This window comes from Anopheles gambiae, chromosome 2, assembly GCF_943734735.2.
Source record: "Anopheles gambiae chromosome 2, idAnoGambNW_F1_1, whole genome shotgun sequence".
Classification (NCBI taxonomy): domain Eukaryota; kingdom Metazoa; phylum Arthropoda; class Insecta; order Diptera; family Culicidae; genus Anopheles; species Anopheles gambiae.
This window is the reverse complement of record NC_064601.1, coordinates 22,081,846-22,102,386: the sequence shown is the minus strand read 5'-3', so window position 1 is coordinate 22,102,386 and position 20,541 is coordinate 22,081,846. Positions and strand designations below refer to the sequence as shown.

Below are 20,541 nucleotides of genomic sequence, written 5' to 3'. Positions count from 1 at the left end.
ACCTGCCAAAATAATCTCTAATGAAATTGATAGAGTTTTTTTTACAACAATCTCTACAACGCAATGTTTATTACCAATTTTTATTGTTTTTCTTAGCTCTTCAGCACACTTCAACAAACAGTTTGCTTATAGAATCGAGTAAATAATAGCCTTCATCTCCATAACCTTTGAAATGCTTTCCTTATTTTTCAGCATTAGCAACTCTTGTGCAACATGTTTTCGAGTGAATGCCATTGTTTTTGTTTATCGACAAGTAGGTCTCGAGCTCAGTGGTAAGCAGAAAAATCTATTCTTAGCCCACACAAACACTTCCCCGTTTACCTGTCTTGCCTGTGTTGCCTTTTAATGTCGATTGATTGATCGTTTCATCCAATGGAGGTGTAGATTGCGCAGCTAAAGTTCAAGTATAAGAATAATTCGCTCTATAGTGGGTTGTATATTTTCGCACCCACCCCCCTTAAAAAAACACCCTCAAAAGCAGCACTCTCCACCAACCACCAAGCGCTCACAGAACCACACTCAAGCGCAAGAAAGTCTCAGCTTTCGTCGATTAATTATTCATCCTTATCAGCCAGCGTTACATGCGAAAACCGGTGCGCTTGCGATTTCGTATGCAAATTAAAATGCTTCACACCGGGGTAGCGGGAACTCGCAATTTGTGCCCATCCGCCCCAGCGATTGCAGCGCGTGCAGCCTGTGCATGAGTGTGCTCCTGCAACAACAGTGCGCTTTTCAGCAGCAGCAGCAGCAGCAGCAGCAGCAGCAGTCACTTTCACGCGGTGCAAAAATTATCGCCCTAATTATGCTCACTTCGTCATCCATTGCCGAGCTTGCCGTGTATTTGGAATGTTTTAGAAGCAAATTAGCTGCTAGCGCTTGCCCGGCTGCTCGTTTCAAGTGCTAGGCAGCTGAAGAGCTAATTAAGCTGAAGAACACATCAGCCACAGAGAATTCCTGGTATCGCTTGGTATCGGGCCAAATATTGATTGCTTCGATTTGCCATCAATTTGGATGTTTATGCGCTTTGTGGCATTAAAAAAAGGAACACTTACTTACATAAATGATATAGTCCTATTGGCTAAATAAATAATATCTTATTCACACGCTTCACTGCGTACTGTGTAGCCAGTTACACCTGATCGGATTAACCCCCGATGTCGCAGGCGTGAAGTCGAAGCGGAAAACGAAAAAAAGGGTGCGACAATTCATACCCTCCATCCCTAACCCCTTTTTGTCGGTTGAGCTTGGGTTCGATTTCACGGTCAGTCGGGCATATAAACCTCCTTTCACGCACATACACACACACACATACATAGTCCGCACCAAGTGGGAGAAATATTAATCAATGCCACCAGCAACTAGTTGCGCTTGAGCCGACACGATTCCTTCTACTAGCGAAGGGAAGGCCTCGGGTGCAACCCTTACTAAAAATTGCACCCGAGCACACTCCCGTGAGCTCCAGCGAACCGAAACCACCACACGGGGGACAGAAAAGGTTGTTTTAAAAAAGGACCTTCTTCCTCTCCTGCCTCGCAGATGACACCTTCGCCCATCGAATTAGTTAATGAGGTGAGGTGGGATGTTTTCTACACGCACGGACGCACGCATGCACGGAAAACCATACGCCCCAGAACCTGTTGTGCTGTGTGCGAGATGCTTTGAAAATCGAAACATTGCGCGCGATCATTTACGACGAGGAGAAGTGGCAGGGAGAACCCCCCTCCCCACCAAGGGATGGATTTGTGGTGTTCCGGGTCGTTCGAGCGATTGAGGGAAGAGATCAAAGCGAAAGTGTCGACCATTCGTAACGTAACGTGGACCAATAAAACCGGAACATCCCGTCCCGTGCTTAACCAGCGTCGTGCGACCAGCAATCTGTGGAGCGCGTGGACAAGGCCGGGTGGGTTATAAAAATTGCAAATGCAGTCATGCTGCTGCTGCCGCCAGGGGACTACTGTCCGAATGGAGTGAGTGTTTGAAGTGCGAGGGCCATGCTGTGCTAGACAAGGGCAAACGGAATGTAAAATACCGCGCCCGTACTTGAACCGTGTGGAGTGAGCCAAGGCTGCTTAAAGGAAAGTGCTTGAGAGAGAATAAGCTTAATTTTGTGTGTGTGTGTGTGTTGTGTTGCTAACTTTTATGGAGTTTTAATTACAAATTGGCGATGACTTCCGTATAGATGAATTGCATGCGCTTTTGTTCTTTTAATTCATGTTAACCATTGAATTTCTATTCGCATTATATTCAAGCTACATATAAATTGGTATTTATCTGCTTTTGTTTTTTACGATAATTTATTTATTTTGACAATTTATGGTTCTGGTACTACATAGACTACGATGCTTGCAACTTAATTATATGTGTTAAAACTAATCTTGCCTATTTTCGAGTGCGTACGCATGTTAAATCCTAGTTTTTAAGAAGTTTTTAACTACTGTCTACATATTGTCAATAGAGGGTCGTTGTATGAGGCTAAAGTTCTTCTATACTCCTATGTACAGAAATGTACGTTGTCTGTGAGTTCTAGCTTGCTGCGCAAATGGAAATATGCGATAACATGCTCAGGCGCGCCAATCTCATGCCTCAACAGCTTGACTACAAACACACTTTGTGCAACTTTTCGGCAATGTTTGAGAGATTGCAGCCGAAGGCAACAAACATCGCGTGTCGTAGTCGGGCATCTTTAAAATTCCTCTCCAGAGGAAGCAACGAACTCTAGTAAATACGTTACACAGACTCAATTTAATCGCACAGAGCTCTACTGTTGGTTACCTGAGGATACCTCACTATACAGCTAAACTCCAGGATGGAACGGACTAACCAATTATGCATTGACTTTTAACACAGAAGATCTCTTAATTCAATAGATTGTCGGATAATAAAACTTAACATTTGGTTTGCTCTGTCAATAATGCTATCAATATGTGTCCTGGAGGTGAGTTTTTCGTCAAGTTCAACACCTAGATCCCTTCAACTGACGGTAGAGAAATAATGGGTCTGCAGCTCTTCTATGTAGTTGAAACTTACCAAGGGCTCGAGCAGGAGGCAGATAACCTCCGAACTAATGGTCTTTACATCATCTAGTGTTCCTTCTAACAAATCCAGTCCAGACGTCCCACCGATTATTCTAAAGCCTGAAGAAGCTGTTCACGTGAAGGTAGAATCTATCCCGATGGGTGTAACTGACTCGATATTGTACTTTGAAGGTATCACTACACGCATACGCCTCTGTAACTCACAAGACCCTCTTAGCCTAATCTCACAAGACAATCTCACAAGACCCTCTTAGCCGCGATCTAGAGGAAGATGCTCGAAAGAATTTTTTGACCCCATATATGTAGTAGCACAATATGGAGGAACCGGAGCTATACGAGCTATACGGAGATAAACGCGCAACGTGCTCCTTAAGACCGCCCACAAGAACAGAGGGGGCACAAAGTAGACCCAAATAAAGATGGCACTCCAACGAGTGAGACCATGAGCGGTTTCGGACACTCCTGCAGCAGGTCGCAAAGACTGCGAAGTGGTTATTGCGCCGGAAAACTTAAGTAAGTAAGTAAGTAAGTAAGGCCCATTAAAGCCCATTAATACGCAATGGTGGGTCAGATGTGTCCATTCGGTCCTTCCAAAGATTTATAGCCTTTTACTGCTGGCCATTAGATGAGCCATTTAATTTCGTGGCATTTAAATAAATATTTTTCTGAACATTTCGGAAAAAAAACAATTGATGTTCTATCGCCGGTTGTAGGTCTCGTTGCTCGGTCCATTTGGTCTAAGGCAGCGGTCGGCAACCTTTACGACCGAAAGAGCCAAATTCTACAAACATGTTCGTAGAGTTTTAGGTTAAGAGTCAAATTGTTGAACCGGGTTGAACGGGAGTTGAAGATAAAAATGTGTGAAAGTTCTATGAAACATAATTAACTGTGAAGAGCCACCATCTCGATATCAAAGAGCCAGATGTGGCTCGCGAGCTGCACATTGCCGATCGCTGCACTAAGGGATAGGCCATCCAAAACAAAGCGTGACCGTTTAGTTTCTGTAATCTTAACTCGTTGGGCCGGTCCCGTGCTACAGTCGACTCGTACGACTTAACAACATGCCCATCATAGGTTCAAGTCCCGAATGAACCGTGCCTCCATACGTAGGCCTAGGCCATGCTGCTATGGTAACCAATACATATGCCACTGAAAGCTAAGCCCACTAAGTGGTACAAGGGCAGGCCTTGACCGACAACGGATGTTGTGCCAAAAAAGAAGAAGAAGAAGAAGAAGAAGAAGAAGAAAAAGCAGAAGAAGAATCTTAACTCGTACAGTCAAAGTCGGAGTAGAATAAGTTGGAAATGCATGTATGTTCTCCATTTCTGCTGTTGTTCTGAGGACGATATTAATAAAAAAAAACAGAAGAAATGAAAAGAGAGCGAATTAAAAACATGTCCGTCATGGATTCTTGCGATTACAGCTTTTATGTTAAATAATTTTTCATGAGCTTTCGCACAACCTTCTTACATTAGTTGCAACCATAAAAACAAGTTTTTTTTAATCACCACCAAAAACCAAAATAAACCACAACAAATGATAATGCATCAATCCCTGTTGACCCTTTGGCATTACACACACACGTTACACAATCCCGGTAGGTTTTACATACCTTGGCACCGCCAAACCTATTTCTATCACCACGGATGTACGGCACGGTAAAACGCATCGCGTGGTAGGATAATGCATTGGTGGAAAGGATTTCGCACACGCTTTTCTGGGTTTTCCGGTCGAGCGATCAAAAATGTGTTTGTGTGTACCGCAGCGTGAAGCCCCGCCGTTTGATCAATCAATTGAATATGAGCATTCCGGGTGGGTATGGGGAGGAGCAGCCTGCACTAACGCATCGTAATGTCTTCGTGCAGAACCGCCCACCAAGAGAGGGTTGGGGGGCAACAGGTTATTACTCAATCCTCAATAAACCCCCCTCACCAGAGGCTTCACTCTTCACTCTGTAACCCATGGGGAGCGGGAGAGGCAGAAGCTGTTGAAAGGTGGTCAAAGACAGGCAGGACGAAGAGGATTCAATAAAAGGGACGACACGGCGCTCCACAGGTTGTTGCTGCGTATGGATGCACTTGAAAGGCCGCCTTCGGATGATCACTATGGTAGAACCACCGTTGTCGTCGTCGTCGTCGCAGCCCGTGTGTTTTCTGTGGACGCAATTTTTCCGGTAATAAACGGTAACCACACCGCCCCACACTACCACCCCTCTGTGGGTGGTGAGCTGCGGTACAAGCAAGTACAAGAACAGCCGAGATATGCTGCCACCGACAGACCTACCGGGCGACCTAATGTCCTTTTCGCTTCTGCAGCGCGCACTGCAGCAACGTGCTTCACGTGGAGGCTTGGCGTGCGCGGTGGGCAGATGATGATGATGATGATGATGATGGTGATGCTATTGGAAAACAGAGGAATACCTCTCTCGCTGTAGCAGCGACTGGGAACTGTTTCATCATAATAAAATGCCCCCGCCCGCTTCATCAGCCCGCTTCTACCAGGAACGTGTCGTCTGTCGTTATAATCGTTTGATGATTTTAATCGTAGCATAATGAAAATTTATCAAAGCGTTAACACAGCGGGTTACCTGTTGCTGGCCGTGGGTTTGTCCGCTCGTGTGTGTGTGGGTGGGTGGGTCTTCGGAGTGACTAAGGGCATGGGGTCGGATGGGAATCTTTTCCGCACACAGCGTCGGTATGTTGGGTTCGTCCGAAGCGAACCGTTTTTTTTCGCCCCTTCTTCGTTCTCTTGCCTCAACCGTAACCGGATAAACCAAATTAGTTCACTTCGTTGGGCGGCAGCAAAAGGACACGGGTATTCCTATTTGCGGGGGTTGACCGCACATATGTCACCCTTTCATCTGCCTGTCTCGTGTCGCGTGGCGAGGGTTTATTTTGGTCCCTTCCTATCCATTAGTTTTCCAATCTCGCCGAAGGCATAGGCCCAGGATGCCGTACAGTTCGCTGTTCAATAGCACTGACAGTGCTAGCTGCTAGAGAAAGCAAGTACAAAGGCAAAAAGGGACACTTTTTTATGCGGTTTTTCTCTTTTCTCTTATGAATAGACAAACGTTTAGCGAAGCGCAAGCATTCTTGCGCAACGAAACGAACAGCGTAAAGTGCGTGCGTGCGTGCGTGCGTATGTTGTTGGAAGTAATTTAAAGTTTGTAGCTGATATTAAATGTAAAAGAGCAGCTCTATTATTTTCAAGCAAAACAAAATAGAATAATTTGAAATAGGAAATTATGTGTTCTATTTGTTTCGAATGTGTTTTCATCGATAAATTTACCCGTAAGACACCAAAACTTACTTGAGTAGATGACTTTCAATGTATATATCTTATTCGTAAGCTAATTGTAACGATTTCGAATGCTTTTTTTCTCAAAACCCTTAACCCATACCGTCCGCTTCTTACTGTGCCGGCAGGTGGCGGCACATTACGTTCCGAGAAACTTTTTCCCATACAGCTGGGCCTTCTTCTCGAACGCCAGCGACTTGATCGGCGTGTTGGGCATGTAGAACGGATTCATCAGATATTTGATGTACGTTTCATACATCTCGTTGAAGAAGTTCTTGATACCTTCATCGTTCCGGTTGTCGTGCACCATCACGAACCGCAGATGGCTGGCCGTCACAAACCCGGACACGAACCATTGGTTAAACTTGTCGATCGATTTCAGGTACGTGTTGTTCGTTTTCCATTTGTGCTCGTCGATCAGATCGAGTGCGGCGTGCGCAATGAATTGGTTCAGATGACGATGGTCTTCTTTCTGCCGTGGATGGAAAAAAGGGGGATACACTGTAGAAAGGTGTGAAAATCGTACGACCGTCTGTACGACGGGTGGTTGCATTCGGCTTACCTTCGCTTCCTTATTCACCGTAACGAACTCGGTTTCGAATATGGGATTATCGTTGTGGCCAACGATGGCAAAGTAATAACTGCTGCTCATTTTAGCACTATTTTTTGATCGCGAATGAGTATCTCCGTAGCCACGATGGCTTTTGGTGGGTTTGTTATGATTAGACCGATTGGTTTGTTTACATTTTTTGCGAACAAAAAAAAACGGGCAGCAACTACCGTAGAACGGTATATCTCCTCGCAGCATAAAAGTAAGGACGTCTTTCCCGCACCAGTGTTCATGCAACTGGGAAAAGGTATAGCAGTATCGCTGTGTAAGTAATGAAAACGGTATTATAAACCCACCGCTTGACAGTCAGGGAAGCTTCTACTGCATGAAATGATTTGGAATTTAACGATTTTTTTCGTAGATAAAATTGTACACGTAGAAAAAAAAGACCACAACATATTTTATGAGTATAATTATTTTATACCTTTATTTCACTTAAAAATCTCTCTCACTCTACATCCTTTGCGATGCTTTCTTTTAAACCTAAAAAAGGATTAAATACAAATGCTAATAACGGCAATGGTGATTCATTCCTCTGCTTCATTCGTTTCTCGCTTCACAGATTCATGTTTTCTCCTTCAAACATTTGCATTAGCGTCTGTTTTATCTGTCCTGTAACCGGAACGGAAGCATATTATCCTAGTGGTATAATTTTGATTTCTTCTCCTTTGTTTGTTTTTTTTTTATCGGAACCCTGTATCGAACAGTCCTGTTACACAACAACTCTCTAAAACACGAGCATCCGAGGTGTAATAAAATTGCGCTTTTCAAAAATGGTTGGTAATTGTTCGGGGAGGGAGGGCAAACAAAATATCATTTAAGTGTTATCACAAGACAAAAACGAAAGCATGTTAGTGGTATTTCGTTGTGGTATAGGTTACACACGCTACATTCACGCTTCGATCGAGAGCCCAATGATAAGGCGGGGCGCAGGGAAACGTTGACAGCGGGCGCGATACAAATCTTACAATTTAGTTCATACAATACTAGTTTCAAAATGGATAGCAGCGAGATATATGTAAACGTATTAATTTTAATGTAAAACAAAACATGGAGATACTTTTAAAGAGATTCCTTACGTTTTCATAATACATGGTAAACAGGGTTCGTTGTTTGCGGTGCGCGTGTAGGGCATTTGGGAAGAGATTAACGCTAAGCACTTGGGATAAAGTTTACTCATCTGGGCAATAGTTTCAATAAGCAGCTGCATTAATTTGCGCAAAAGAAAAGGCCATAATGTGTGTGTCGGGGGGAGACATGCAGCGCGCAATTGAGCAATAACCAAACAGATGCGCCAAAACGTACGCATCACACGGGTGCGCGTAAGACCTATTTTAAAATTAAACTTTGTTCAGGCCTTATTTTGCTGTTGAGTGTTTTGTAAGTGGTATTTAGGTTAAAGCACTTGTTAACTGGGTAAATATGGGCTGGTACGGAATGGACGAACACGCACACACATGCACACGCAAGCACGTTGTTCACTAAACGTACACACACGCACCGGCCAGCATTAAAAAAAGTACAATCGCCTTCTCCAGCGGGGAACGCAGTAGGCGCCATATCCGCACGCCTGCACATCTTTCTGCAGCAAAAACGTGCCATCCATCATCAGTCGAAAAATGCTAGGCCTCCTATTTCATCACCTCTCTCTGTCTCTCACTACAATACTGCTCGTATAGGCTTATGGTTGCAATGCTTCGTTTTCTAATAAATGCTTGCATTGAATACGCTTTTCGGTTGGGGAGAGGACACACTTTGATACACGCTAAACACACCCATACTCATACCATATCGCACTGTCGCGGTTCTTCGGTTCCGGCTTCTTCTTGCTGTTGTTGCCATTCGAGTCCTTTTTGTTGCTGTCCTCCATGCCGCAGAGCGAGTTCGTGCCGGCATTCGGTGCACCGGACGGATTGCCACTGACCTCGTTCAGCTGTTGCGGGCTGCCGGGCAGCAGGTTCGAAGTGGTTTCCGTTTTCAGCGTGGTGGTTGTGGTGGAAATTCGATTCAGCAGCACGAACGTCGGTTCGGCCGGTGAGTTCGATTGGCTGGTAGTAGCTGCACCCGCACTCTGATCCGTACGCGGCGGAGGCGGCGGAGGGGGCGTGGAAACGGATGGTGGAGGAGACGGGTTCACGGCACCACCGCCGGTCGGTGTGCTAGAACCGGAGTTGACGATCTTGTCGTCCAGGTACACCGTGCGGCGAGTTCCGGCCGTGCCAAGGTTCAGCGCGTCGGTAGCGGTATCAAACCTGGAAAGGAGTACAGTTAAAATCCGCTCGCCATCCGTTCGCGTTCGCCAGCAGCTGCTCAACCTACCCCTGGAAGCTGTTTCTGTGGGCGGGATTCACCTCATCGCGGCGGGAAGCCTGCAGGCTGCTGCGAATTCCGCCACGCAGCAACGTGGCATTGAGCGCTTCGTTGTTTGGCTTTCGCTGGAGACTCTGGCGCAGCTGGGAGCCACGCTGCAGCAGGTTCGTGTCGGAGGCGACCGAGTTAGGCTCCTCGATACTGTTGTCCGATTCGTTGCCGCCCGACTCGGAACCCATGGAAAGACACTGGCTTTGGGTGAGGCGTTGTTCTTCCACCCACGAACGGCGGTTCTGGAATTTACGGACAAATTAAATCAATGTTTCGTGTTTCGATCAGCGCTGGAAGCATTCCGTACTTACCCTATTAGGAACACGATTCATTAGTTCCGATCCTGCCCGACGCATTTTCTTCACCAGATTCAACCCAAAAGGTTTCCTGCAAAAAAGGCGAGAAAGAGTTAATAACCTTTTACGACTGCAAAAGGACATCCAAGCTGTTTACTTACTTTTTGGGCGAACAGCTATCCAGCTTCCGGTAGTGTTCCATTATCTTCTCCTCCAGCTTCTCTTTCTGGCGATTCAGGTTGTTCAGCTTGTCGGTGAAACTCTTCTCCTCGTCATGGTAGTGCTGTTTGTCTTCCAGCGAATGCGCCAGCAGCTCCTGATACTGGGCGAGTATCTGCGACACGTGGTCCATCAGCGTGCGCCGATCAATGTCCAGGCTGGCGTTCATGTTAAGCAACATCTGGGCAAGCGGAAAGTAAACAAGAACCCCTCGTGTATCGTCTCGCTTCCCGTCCCTCTACCACATTCACACTTACCTCGCATCTTTGGTTTATTTTGGTGTACTCAATCTCCAGATTGTTGATCTGTTCCTTTTTGTTCGTCAGCTCCCCGGACAGCTCGGTGTTGCGCAGCTTCAGCCGGCTGTTCTCCGTCCGGAACGCGCGATACTGATCGTGGCAGTTTTTGTAGTCCTGCTTCAACCGCTCGCTCGTGGTGAACAGACACCGGAAGTCATCCTTCAGCTTCGAGTGTTCCGCGCGCAGATTGTTCAGATTCGTCAGCCCGTCCTTCATCGAGTGTAGTTCGGCCTGCAGCTCCTCGATCTTGCGCTCCAGGGCCACCGTGCGCTCGCGATGATCCCGGTTCTCCGTCTTCAGGTCGCGGATCGTGTTCTTCAGCAGTTCCTTCTCCCCGTTCAGCGCGTCGTAGTCACTGCTCAGCTGCTCGTGCAGGCACTGCAGCGCGACGTAATCGTGCTGCAGCGATTCGTACTGCTGCCGCTTCGCCTCCACCTGCTTCACCAGCATATCCTTCTCGACGGCCAGCTGCGAGTTGGCCAGCTGCAGCGCCACGTGCTGCGTGTTGAGTGACGCAATCTGCGAACCCAGCGTAGCCACCTTCACCTTCTGGCGCGCGTTTTCCTCCTGCAGCGAGTCCTGCGCAGCCAGCAGGGCGGTATGCTCCTGCCGCAGCTGCTCCAGCTTCTGCTCCAGCTCCGGGACGGCGTTCGTTGCCGCGCTGGAATCGGGCGCCGCCGTTTCGTCGCAGTTAGAAAATTCGATGCTCTTCTCGACCGTGTAGATCTCCTGCCGGTGGCAGAGGACACAGATGTCGGCGGACTTGGTACCGCCACCGGCACCGGTCGAGCCCGCATCCCTCGAGCCCGCCACGTTCAGCACGATCTCGCGCACCGTCTTGAAGGATTCGGGATTTTTGCACAGCTTTTCGACAAACACCTCCACGTTCATCTCGTTCCGCTCCAGCTCGGTATCGTTCAGCCCGAGCCGCTCCAGGTTTTGCTTCACCTTCTTCGTCGCCATCGTGCCATCGTACAGATCCTTCTGCAGCGTAGCGATCGTGTCGGTGTGCATCTTCTGCTGCGACAGCAGCTCCTGGTTTTCCTTCTCCAGCTCCTGCAGCTTCACTAGCACGCTCGAACCTTCGTCGACCTGTTTCGCCAGCTGCTCGATTTCCTTTTCCTTCGTCTCGAGCTCGCCCCCGACCCGGTCCAGATCGTGCTCACACTTTTCCAGCACCTCCTTGTACTTGACCAGCTCCTTGGCGAGGTTCACGTTTTCCCGCTCGACGGTCGAGCACTTGCCCCGCACATCGTACAGCTCCTTGCGCACGTCTTCGAGCTCCTTCAGCCGCTCGTTCAGCTGCACGCTCTCCTTGCTCTTGGTGTCGATCGAACGCTCCAGATCGATCGTGCGGCGCTGGATGCTCTCGAACAGGTTCTGCACCCGCTGCTTGTCCTTGGTGAGCGATTCGATCTGCTTTTCCAGATCGATCTGCCGTATGCGGTCGAGCTCGCGGTCGTGCGTTTGCCGGTCGATCATCTGCTGCTTCGAATCGATCGCGTCCTGCAGTTTCTTGTTCTCTTCCAGCGCGTTCTTGAACACGTTCTCAAGCTCGCTGTTTTGCTGCACCAGTCGGTTGCAATTTTCCTGCGTCTGCTCTAGCCGCAGCGATAGCTTCTTCTTGTCCTTCTCGAGCTCCAGAATCTTGTTCGAGTTTTCGTGGAAGGAGGACTCCTTCAGGCTATCGAGGGCGGCGAGCAGTCGTCGATTCTCCAGCTCTAGCTTCAGTGCGCGGGTCTGGAAAAGGGAAGGAAAAACATAAAATAGATTGCATTGGCATGGCCCCTGGCCGTTCAAATGGACGGAAATCCTGCTCACTTGTGCGTTCGTCGTCAGCTGTTCCGACAAACTGTTGTCGTTCGATGGAAGATCGTCCGTATCCGTGTCGGATTGTGCCTGGTTTGCGACGTTCGCATCCGGGCCCGCCATCAAATTCTTCGTCGCCAGCTGCAGCTGTACGTTCTCTTCCAACAGTTCCTGCAGCTTGCTCTTGTCCACGTCCCGCTCGAGCGTCATATCGTTCATCATCTGCTTGAATTTGATAATTTCCGCCTCGAGCGTCATCACCTGATCGCTGCGCTTGCGGGACCGCGCTAGCTGTTCTTCCAACATTTCCCTACAAAAAAAAGCATGACAATGCATTAGAAATGGGGAAAAAACACCTCCCCCCCCTGTTGCCACTTACTTCGTCTCCAGCAACATCCTATTGTCCTCGCGCAGCTCCTCGACCCGCGTCTTGTAAAACTCGGCATCGGACAGCTTCTCGCGCAGCTTTTGTACCTCCACCTCCAGCCGATCGGCCCGCTCGGACCGCTCCCGCAGCACGTCCACCTCGTCCCGGTAGGCGGCCGCCCGGCGCGACTCCGAGTACCAGTCCTGGCTTTCCGTGCGCAGCTTCTCGTACTGGTTGCACTTGTGGTCCAGCTCTTCCTTCACCTCCATCAGCAGCTCCGACTTTTCCTCCAGCTCCTGGCGCAGCTTCCGCAGCTTCGACTTGTAGTCGGCCAGCTCCACCGCCAGATGGTTGCTCTCGGACGTGGTGGACGGCGTGTTGGCCGTGCTGGTCGACGCGGACGACAATGCGGCATTGTGCAGGCTGCCCTTCGAGCTGGAACTGTTGACCAGCGCCTGCTGCTCGCTGTCCGTAATGAAGGACGACATCCACTTGCCATGGTACTGGTCGCGCTCCTTCGCCAGCCGCACCAGGTGCTTGCACATCAGCTCGGGCGCCAGCTGGTCGAGCGCTTCCTGCGTCAGCACGAGCGTCTGGCTGTCCGTCACCTGCTTGATTACCTCCACGATCGCGTGCTGCGTGTTCACGTCCAGCTCCTTGATGCGCGCTATGAATATCTCCTTGTTCGGGCACTGGACGGCCGCCCCGAGCAGCAGCGTGATGAGCAGCTTCATCTGCTCGAGGCCGGCCCGCGACTCCGGCGAATGGCCGAGCACGGAACAGTCCGGCAGGGTGAGGATCGTTTGCCCGAGCTCCTCATCGTACAGATTGCGCAGGTTCTTCACGATCGCGTCGAAGTTGCGCGTGCGGGCGGCGGCCAGCGAGGTCAGCACTTCCGCCGTGCCGCGTATCTTGGCCGGATGATGCTGCGGCTCGGGGTCGATCTGCAGGTACACGGTGTGCAGTATGGTGCCATCGAGCAGTGACACGTATCCGGCGATTATTTCATGCCGCGGTAAACACGATTCAATCTGCGTTGGTGAGAGAGAAAGAGAGAGAGAGGGAGCAGAAAAAAAAACGCTTAATGAATGATAACTGAAAACAAACAGACGAACGCACACGCCGTCACGCACTTTTTTTGTATTTCTTTCTTTTGGGACGATCTTTTAAGAGCTTCGATTTGGAGCTGTTGCGAAATGCGAATTCGAATTTTTAATTATTTTTCTCTCTCTCTTTCTCTTTGGTGTTGGTGGGGGAGGGGGGAAGGGGAGGCCGTCGACCTAGAAGCGCGACAAACCACAAAATGTATTTGTGCCGTCGTCCGCGTGTTTTATCTGGCGTTTTGGGCCTCTCCAAGCTTCTTTTCCTCTTGGGCGACGACCTTTCCAATTTCGGGCACAAGTGCACCCCGCATTCGTTAGGCAAAAAGGGTCAAATACCATCGACTGCCAAGCGCAGCTGAGGAGTAAAGGGAAGGAGGAGGAGGAGGTGTGCCCATCTCGGGACCGTTCACCACAAAACCGAAACCTCTTCTTCTCCCTGCCTTCCCTTTCCCACCAACCAGCAAGCAAAGCTGTTATGTTGCTGCTGCTGCTGTGAAGTGCTTTTAAACGGCAAGACATTGCCCAGCTGCCGTTTGGCTGGTGCCGGGGCGCGCGTAGAGAGGCTGGAGATTTGGTATTTGGTTGGTGAATCGTTGTTTTTCTTCGATTTCTTGTTCGTTGCCTGCAGTCTTTCCTCTTTATTTATCGCGCTCGACTCCGCCGCTGGCCCGACTCTATTTTTAATGCGAGAAGAGCGTGCCCCGCCACACACAAAACCCACGCAAACACGGCGAAAGAATTGCGAAAACGATTCTCATTCGAACGCGGCTCGTAAAAAAATGGAAGCAATAGATGGGGGGGGGGACACATGGCAGTGTGTATTATGCATTCGCGCAGTAGGCACTGGAAGCATATCGTGAGAGGGGGTGGAGGGGGGTTCACGTTCGCAGAGCAATTAATTGCATTCGGAAAGACGAATATGGATGGAAGCAATATTCCTTATACTCCGAACGTACAGAGTATGCAAAATAGCGATGTTTAATTTGTCTCACGTATTGTGGAGCGCATTCCAGAGCGAGTGCCGAAACGAAAGAAAAATAAAAGGGGAAAAACTGGCCTCTAACTCGCACCAGCACCAGATGGTGGAAGAAGGATGGGGAGGGGGATGGAATAAAGGGAGGAGGGGGGTTTGCAAAGCACTGTGGCTGGTTGTGTGCGGACGTTGTTGTTTTTTCACTCTTGCCTTTTCCATGCCCCCCTTTCCCAAGCCCAATGCCTGGGTGGTGCTGGCTGCTTTACTTACCCACGAAACCAGCGCTCCGTTTACAAATTCTTCAATCTCACTGGACGACATTTTTCTTCACCGTCGAAAACAGACGCACACACACACGTACACACACACTCACAAAAAACACAGAAAAGGAAAACACAAACGGGAAAACATTCAGCACGGGGACGAGTAGGCGGCGACAACAGTGTTGCTGCAAGCACCACAAATCTTTCCGTAGCCCTTCGCGCAACTACATGCAGCCAGTGCCTTCGTCGATCGATCTTGCGAAGGTAAGTTGGAGGACCATTTTTTGGGTGCTGCTGCTGCTGCTGCTGCCGTGGGGGTACCGATGATGCGCCGCGAGTCACACCCCAGCGGCCCCAGCGTACGATAGCATGGTTTCCCCTTTGTGCCCGATACAAAAAACGATTCTGCACTTGTGTTTTGTTTTGTTTGTTTCGACACCTTTGCGACACTACGGCCCTGTTTTTCTTTTGCGTGAACGCACCACCGAGAAGCGCTTTTGTGTCTGCTGCTGCTGCTGCTGCGTTTGTACGTGCTCCACACACACACACCTTTCGCTTTCTGTGCGCAGAGGAAAACCTGTTCCCCGAGGTGCGACCAACTGTCAAACGGTGAAGTTTTGAGTTTGTGCGAGACGACGGGGAGCAAAGGGGAAGGGGAGAGGCTTTTGTGTTGTGACAGCCAACTGTCACCTGGCTGGTGGTGGAGCGCGACGTTTCGGTGGAAAATAAAATAAAAAAATCCCACCAAATCAAAATAAGCGAACAGGTGAGTAGTAGGAAAGGAAACGATGTTTTTCGGGAGGGAAAATGTTATTTTAATTGTGCGACATTTGTACAGTTGAAAGGTGTCTACTGTTGTGCGGGTATTGTAACGAGCGTTTGCCTTTGTTTTCAGCCGGCCGAGAGCGCCAGCGATAACGTGCGCAGTAAGTTGTTGATGTTGATTGAATAACCACGGAAGGGATGAGCGAAAAACCGAAAGAACCCGCGCCCGGAGACGGCATCCGCTCTATGCGCTCGACCAACGTTTTCCGGGCCATCAACTTTGAACTGTACGCAAAGCCCGTATGTATTGCACGATGGGAAGCAAACTGGTGAAATGTTTCCCCACCGGAACGCAGTTCGGACCATTCTGACGTCCTTCTAATCTTGCCCTGCTCTCCCTCTTTTTTGCAGAATGTCGTCGTAATGGGAATAGGCGTTGTTTGTCTCGGCATCACGTTCGGTTACATCGCCTACATGCGATCCAAGTACGAAGGTTTAGGCTACTACACGGCAGTGCAGGAAGACGGGAAGGAAGTGTTCGTAAAGCGGAAATCGAAATGGGAATAAACCCCCGGGCGTTCGGTTTTCTTGCAAACGTTTGCTTTATTTCATCCCAAAAGACATCACCCGTTTCCGAAACGTGTGCTTTGATGCTCTAACAAAGAGGGAGGGCGCAAGGGGGAGATGGAGAAAAGTATTATCAAAAATATTTCTTCACGTTCGATGTCGATTGTTCAATTTGCAGCAGGCAGACAGACGCGGTCGTCCTTTAGGTACCTGAAGGTTGGCTGGAGGTTGTGGTTTGTTGACAGCATGGTCAATGGAAAGAACTGTACAGAGGCTCAGGCCACCTTCAGTGCTTCCAGCTCCTTGATGAGCTCGGCTTCCGAGTTCATCTTGATGATCTGCGTCTGCACAAGCGTTTCGCCCCGTTCGTGCTTCTCTTTCAGCACCTTGATGTCCTTCAGCTTCTTTTGAATTGTTTTGATCTTTTTGTCCTTTGCCGGATCGCCCGTGGGCGATACCTTCTGCAAGCTGCTACTGTTGCTGCTGGTAGTGGTGGTGGTGGTGGTGTCGCTCTGCTTCGCCTGGGTAGCGTTGCCATTCGCCAGATCACCATTGTCGGTGGGTAGGTTTTTGGCGGCATTCTTCTTTGCCGGTTGCTTCTTCGGCTCGGGCGGCGAAGTGGACTCACCGCCAGCAGCAGGGATGGCAGTGGACGCTTTGGCCGCAGCTGCCGCCGCCTTTTTGCTCTTCTTGCTGTTCTTAATCTGCACCGAAGAGCGGTAACCGGGCGGCAGCCCCGGAATCGGTGGTCGAAGGTCGACGGTTTCCCCGCTCGCCGAGACGGTCACACTATTCCGTGCGCCGGGCGGAATGTACTTCTGCTTGCTGGCCACCGGCGTGGCGGACACGATGCCCGCCACCTTCTCGTCGGAGATAGCCGGCTGCTTGAACGTGCCCGCCGGGTACTTCTGCCAGATCACCTCCAGCAGCTCACCGGCCCAGCTGTACTCGCCGAGCAGGGCGCCGGAATAGTGCCAAACCTTGAACCCGTTCGACATGCGCAGCCGCGGTGCGGTCGTGGCCGTCAGGAACGTATCGCCGGCCGGGTTCCACTCCAGCAGCGTCGTGTCGGGCGCCTTGAAGTTGGCCAGCTTCTTGCGCCGCACCAGGTCCCAGGTTTCGATGTAGCCGGGCAGATTGCCGAACCCGCCGAACACGACCAGATTGCCAAAGTCGTTGAAGAAGACCGAGTTCCGGTTGTCCGGCTCGAAATCGTACACCGCGTCACACTTCAGATTGAACAGTGTGGCCCGGGCGGGCATGAAGCCGTACACCACGCAGAACTCCGTCGACTTCGGGCTCCACGCCACGTCGTGGATCGGTCCTTCCGCCTTCAGCTGGATGCCGCACGAGTCGCCCTTGGGCGTCATGTAGTGCAGCGCCTGCTTGCCGTAGTAGGACACACCGGTCGTGTCGACATCCGTGCTGGTCATCAGGATCAGCCCGGTGCCCTTCCGGTTCCACATCATGTCCACCTTATCCGCCTGGAAGAAGCTCTTGGACGCGACCGGCTGGTTCAGCTCCAGGTTCGGATACTTGAACAGGCGGCACATCGACGGTGCACCCTTCGTGCCCGGCATGTACACGCCGACGTGCGGTGGCGAGGGTCCGGGGGCCACCGAGAGTCCCCCGTTCCGGAGGCCGCCGAAGCGCTTCACCACCTGCCCGAAGCCGGACCCGGTCGGGCCATGATCGTAGAACAGTGCCTCTCCGCCGACCAACAGAGCGGCAATGCTTTCGTCGCAGCTCCAATGCATCTGCCAGTCCTGGTGACGCTTCTGGATGATGGAGTACACCTCCTCGCCCGTCGCCGCACGGTAGATGAACAGGTTCGGCTTCTCCTTCGGCGTTTCGTGCGGATTCTCGGTGTACACCTCCCACGTCATGAGGAAGCTGCCGAGCGGCGAGAACCGCAGATGGCATGCCTTCGGACGGGGTAGGGACGCGATCGGCTTCCAGCCCGCCGCCGTCACCTGGCACAGCTGCACCGTCGACCCATTGGCCCAGGCCAGAAATCGTCCGTCGGGGCTATAAACAATAGCGCGGCAAGATTTACTCTGGTCGGGAGTAAACCTCGGGTCCGGAAGAAATGTGAGCTGCTGTTTCTGTTGTTCGGTCTTCCACACTTCCACTCCTTTCGCGGATCGCACTGTCTCCCGGGGGACGTGAAAGACCGAGAAAGAGAAAGAAGGGGAGGGGAAGAAAGCGAAGGAGAGAAAAAATTGTAGGTTATAGCAAGGTCAGCCGAAATCTCCGAAAATGGGGGGAAACCGTCCAGCCGCACTCAAACAATTCTCGGCAAACATTCACGATCATCAGTCACGATCGCCACGCTATGGGAGGATCGCGTTCGTGACGTCAACGAGGGTGCAAGCCGTGCGCCTTGCATGTTTTCGAGAGGTGTGCTCCCGGCAAAACGTGGTTGTACGGTAATTTAGGCCACGGGGACATAATTCCCCATGCACAGCTTGTTCGGACAGCGTTTAGGAATGGTCGATTGCATGCCATCCAAGTTTCGGGTTACTACTTACACGCTACTGTAGGAGTATTTCCGCTCGCCATTGTTCACGTAGCCCTTTGGTGACGATTTCGATTTTTCGACTGAAGTTTCTACCTCTTCTTCTTCTTCTTGCGTGTATTGCCCTTTCAACTGAGGGAATGACACACCATTTCTTGCAAACGGCTATGGAAAGCAAATCATCAATGAGAACAGATAGCTGTAGTAGAATCGTCATGATTTGTGATAAGGAAAGATAATTTTTAACATATTCCATGTAATTTCAATAGGGTTTTTTTTCGCAAAACGAGTTTTGTTTTGCCAAACCGTCCGCTTGAGTGACAGCCTGCAAGGCAAGGCCAAGGAAGTTATAAGAGACCAGGTCACGCAATAGTCCTCTGACAGCTAGCCAATGGAGAACCCGTGTGTCACTTTTCGCATGATTTAATAAGCAATTATTGAAATTACGTTCACTTTTCGCTTAACTTAAATTAGATAATCATTGTAACATGAATTTTCTCATCCGAATTAACCGTTTGTTTTGTGAAATATGTCAAAAATTCCAAAAAATGTTTTATACGGATTTTGAAGATGTATAGGATTTGACATAGCGACTCTTGTTTGATTATCAAATTGCTCTGTATTCCACCACCTGGTCTTTTATAACATCTTGGGCAAGGCGAGCTTTTCGACGGCCATCCCCCTCGCTCAAAACGTCGAAAACCCTCACAAGTACTTAAAAAACGTCGCCAGCGAGGGAAAATCGCACCGATTTGTAGGCGTTGATGACGGTTTTTGGCCTGCGGGACCCTTCAAATGCGACGTTCCACATTCCGCTCCGTTCCGCGTTTGTTGATGTTCGTTTCGTTCGTCGTTCACGATTACTTCAAGCATCTTTCGCGCTAAGTGATTTTTCCTGTTTCGATAATTTGCTTCGATGAACAGTCAACAAGAAGTTCTGGCTAGGCCGAAGTTTGCACCATCACAACCCAGCGACGCGTCGGTGAGGACGGGGCGATGAGATTGTGTGTTCTTAAAATAACTCGAAACACGCTGCGTGAAAACAAGTCCGGTAAAGAAGAAACCATCAACAGTGTGCAGAACAACGTGCTAACGGCACGTTCTTCAGGGCGAATCTTTCCTCCAACTTGAGCGCAGATTTAAGGTACGGTAATGGATAGCATCAATCAGAGCGCGCCTTTGGCCTCAATTCGGGTCCGGTGAGCTGCTTCCACCTCCCTCATGATCATCATCATCATCACGTGTTGCGCCTTCGCTAACGTCGATATCATATTTTCAGCAAACACGCAGTATGGTCGACTCGCCGCATCACGTCCACTTTGACCAAGCGGTGATAAACGACGGGCTGCACGATAACAGCATTATCTATCAAGTCGCCCCCGACGGAACGTCCCTGACCGTCCACCTGGGATTTCTGCAGATAAATCACCGCTACCGCATCGAGCTGAATGTGCCGGCGCAAGCAATAAAGGATGCAGGCTTTACTGCCGACGGCATCAGCGCCTTCGTTGCGCAGGATGTCGCAGTGCCGAGCGTGCACTGCCGGCTGCTGGATTTCCCCTCCCGCACGGTTGAGGTAAAGGGCGTGGAGCACTTTGCCGTGACGATCGAGTTTTTCGCCCACAAGGAGAAGCTGCTGAAGGAATGTTTGCATTTGTGCGGCAAGGAAGAGGCCGGCCGGCGGCTGGAGTTGATTCTGGTGGCGCGTGTGCTTGGAAAGGGCAAGGGGACGCCGATGCTGCGGAACGGGATTCATTGCATCGGCGTGGAAAAGAACGACGACGAATCGGAAATGTCCGATTGGCAGGGTTTTGCGAAAGAAAAGTAAACAGCAGACCCATTTGCTATGTCTGCATTGTGTATTTTTACCGCCTATTGATAGCGTAATAAATTTTCCAAAACTCTTGTGAAAAAAAAATCGACCACCTTCAATCTAGGGCGTTTTTTTATTGGGTCGAATAAGAAGCGCCTGTTGATTGGTACGGAAAATCGTGCTGTGCGAAAAAGTGGTCTGCAAGCAGCGAGAAGAAAAGAACAAAAAATGGGGGCTTGACCTTGT

At 50.0% G+C, this 20,541-nt stretch overlaps 5 protein-coding genes across 5 annotated transcripts; 2 read left to right on the top strand and 3 right to left on the bottom strand.

The window, feature by feature from the left end:
• Positions 1–6,340: 6,340 nt before the first annotated feature.
• Positions 6,341–7,135, bottom strand: LOC1273434 (probable trafficking protein particle complex subunit 2). The gene is made up of 2 exons (XM_312410.4): positions 6,895–7,135; positions 6,341–6,804 (listed from the first exon to the last, which is right to left on the bottom strand). The coding sequence occupies exons 1-2, from the start codon at positions 6,982–6,984 to the stop codon at positions 6,472–6,474; spliced, it is 423 nt and encodes a 140-aa protein (XP_312410.3). The 5' UTR covers positions 6,985–7,135; the 3' UTR covers positions 6,341–6,471.
• A 206-nt stretch (positions 7,136–7,341) lies between these two features.
• LOC1273435 (girdin) lies at positions 7,342–14,780 on the bottom strand. Its single transcript, XM_312411.6, has 8 exons — positions 14,640–14,780; positions 12,306–13,324; positions 11,939–12,236; positions 10,076–11,857; positions 9,761–9,999; positions 9,615–9,690; positions 9,262–9,545; positions 7,342–9,194 (listed from the first exon to the last, which is right to left on the bottom strand). Exons 1-8 carry the CDS (start codon positions 14,688–14,690, stop codon positions 8,708–8,710), a joined length of 4,236 nt encoding a protein of 1,411 aa, XP_312411.5. The 5' UTR covers positions 14,691–14,780; the 3' UTR covers positions 7,342–8,707.
• Positions 14,781–15,204: 424 nt separating this feature from the next.
• Positions 15,205–15,992, top strand: LOC3290634 (small integral membrane protein 8). Its single transcript, XM_061651015.1, has 3 exons — positions 15,205–15,398; positions 15,528–15,697; positions 15,809–15,992. The coding sequence occupies exons 2-3, from the start codon at positions 15,596–15,598 to the stop codon at positions 15,962–15,964; spliced, it is 258 nt and encodes an 85-aa protein (XP_061506999.1). The 5' UTR covers positions 15,205–15,398; positions 15,528–15,595; the 3' UTR covers positions 15,965–15,992.
• Positions 15,976–18,817, bottom strand: LOC1273436 (eukaryotic translation initiation factor 2A). Its single transcript, XM_312412.5, has 2 exons — positions 18,496–18,817; positions 15,976–18,113 (listed from the first exon to the last, which is right to left on the bottom strand). Exons 1-2 carry the CDS (start codon positions 18,524–18,526, stop codon positions 16,240–16,242), a joined length of 1,905 nt encoding a protein of 634 aa, XP_312412.5. The 5' UTR covers positions 18,527–18,817; the 3' UTR covers positions 15,976–16,239.
• A 311-nt stretch (positions 18,818–19,128) lies between these two features.
• Positions 19,129–20,400, top strand: LOC1273437 (adipose-secreted signaling protein). Its single transcript, XM_312413.5, has 2 exons — positions 19,129–19,626; positions 19,762–20,400. The coding sequence occupies exon 2, from the start codon at positions 19,774–19,776 to the stop codon at positions 20,308–20,310; it is 537 nt and encodes a 178-aa protein (XP_312413.5). The 5' UTR covers positions 19,129–19,626; positions 19,762–19,773; the 3' UTR covers positions 20,311–20,400.
• Positions 20,401–20,541: the final 141 nt, after the last annotated feature.

Coding starts and splice junctions, on each gene's coding strand:
- LOC1273434 (XM_312410.4), bottom strand. CDS start 6,984: ATGAGCAGCAGTTATTACTTTGCCATCGTTGGCCACAACGATAATCCC. Junction 6,805..6,894: donor CGGTGAATAAGGAAGCGAAG/GTAAGCCGAATG, acceptor CATCCACGGCAG/AAAGAAGACCATCGTCATCT.
- LOC3290634 (XM_061651015.1), top strand. CDS start 15,596: ATGAGCGAAAAACCGAAAGAACCCGCGCCCGGAGACGGCATCCGCTCT. Junction 15,698..15,808: donor TTGAACTGTACGCAAAGCCC/GTATGTATTGCA, acceptor TCTTTTTTGCAG/AATGTCGTCGTAATGGGAAT.
- LOC1273437 (XM_312413.5), top strand. CDS start 19,774: ATGGTCGACTCGCCGCATCACGTCCACTTTGACCAAGCGGTGATAAAC.
- LOC1273436 (XM_312412.5), bottom strand. CDS start 18,526: ATGGCGAGCGGAAATACTCCTACAGTAGCGT. Junction 18,114..18,495: donor AAATACTCCTACAGTAGCGT/GTAAGTAGTAAC, acceptor CCCGGGAGACAG/TGCGATCCGCGAAAGGAGTG.
- LOC1273435 (XM_312411.6), bottom strand. CDS start 14,690: ATGTCGTCCAGTGAGATTGAAGAATTTGTAAACGGAGCGCTGGTTTCG. Junction 10,000..10,075: donor AAATAAACCAAAGATGCGAG/GTAAGTGTGAAT, acceptor CCGCTTGCCCAG/ATGTTGCTTAACATGAACGC. Junction 9,546..9,614: donor TGAATCGTGTTCCTAATAGG/GTAAGTACGGAA, acceptor CGTAAATTCCAG/AACCGCCGTTCGTGGGTGGA.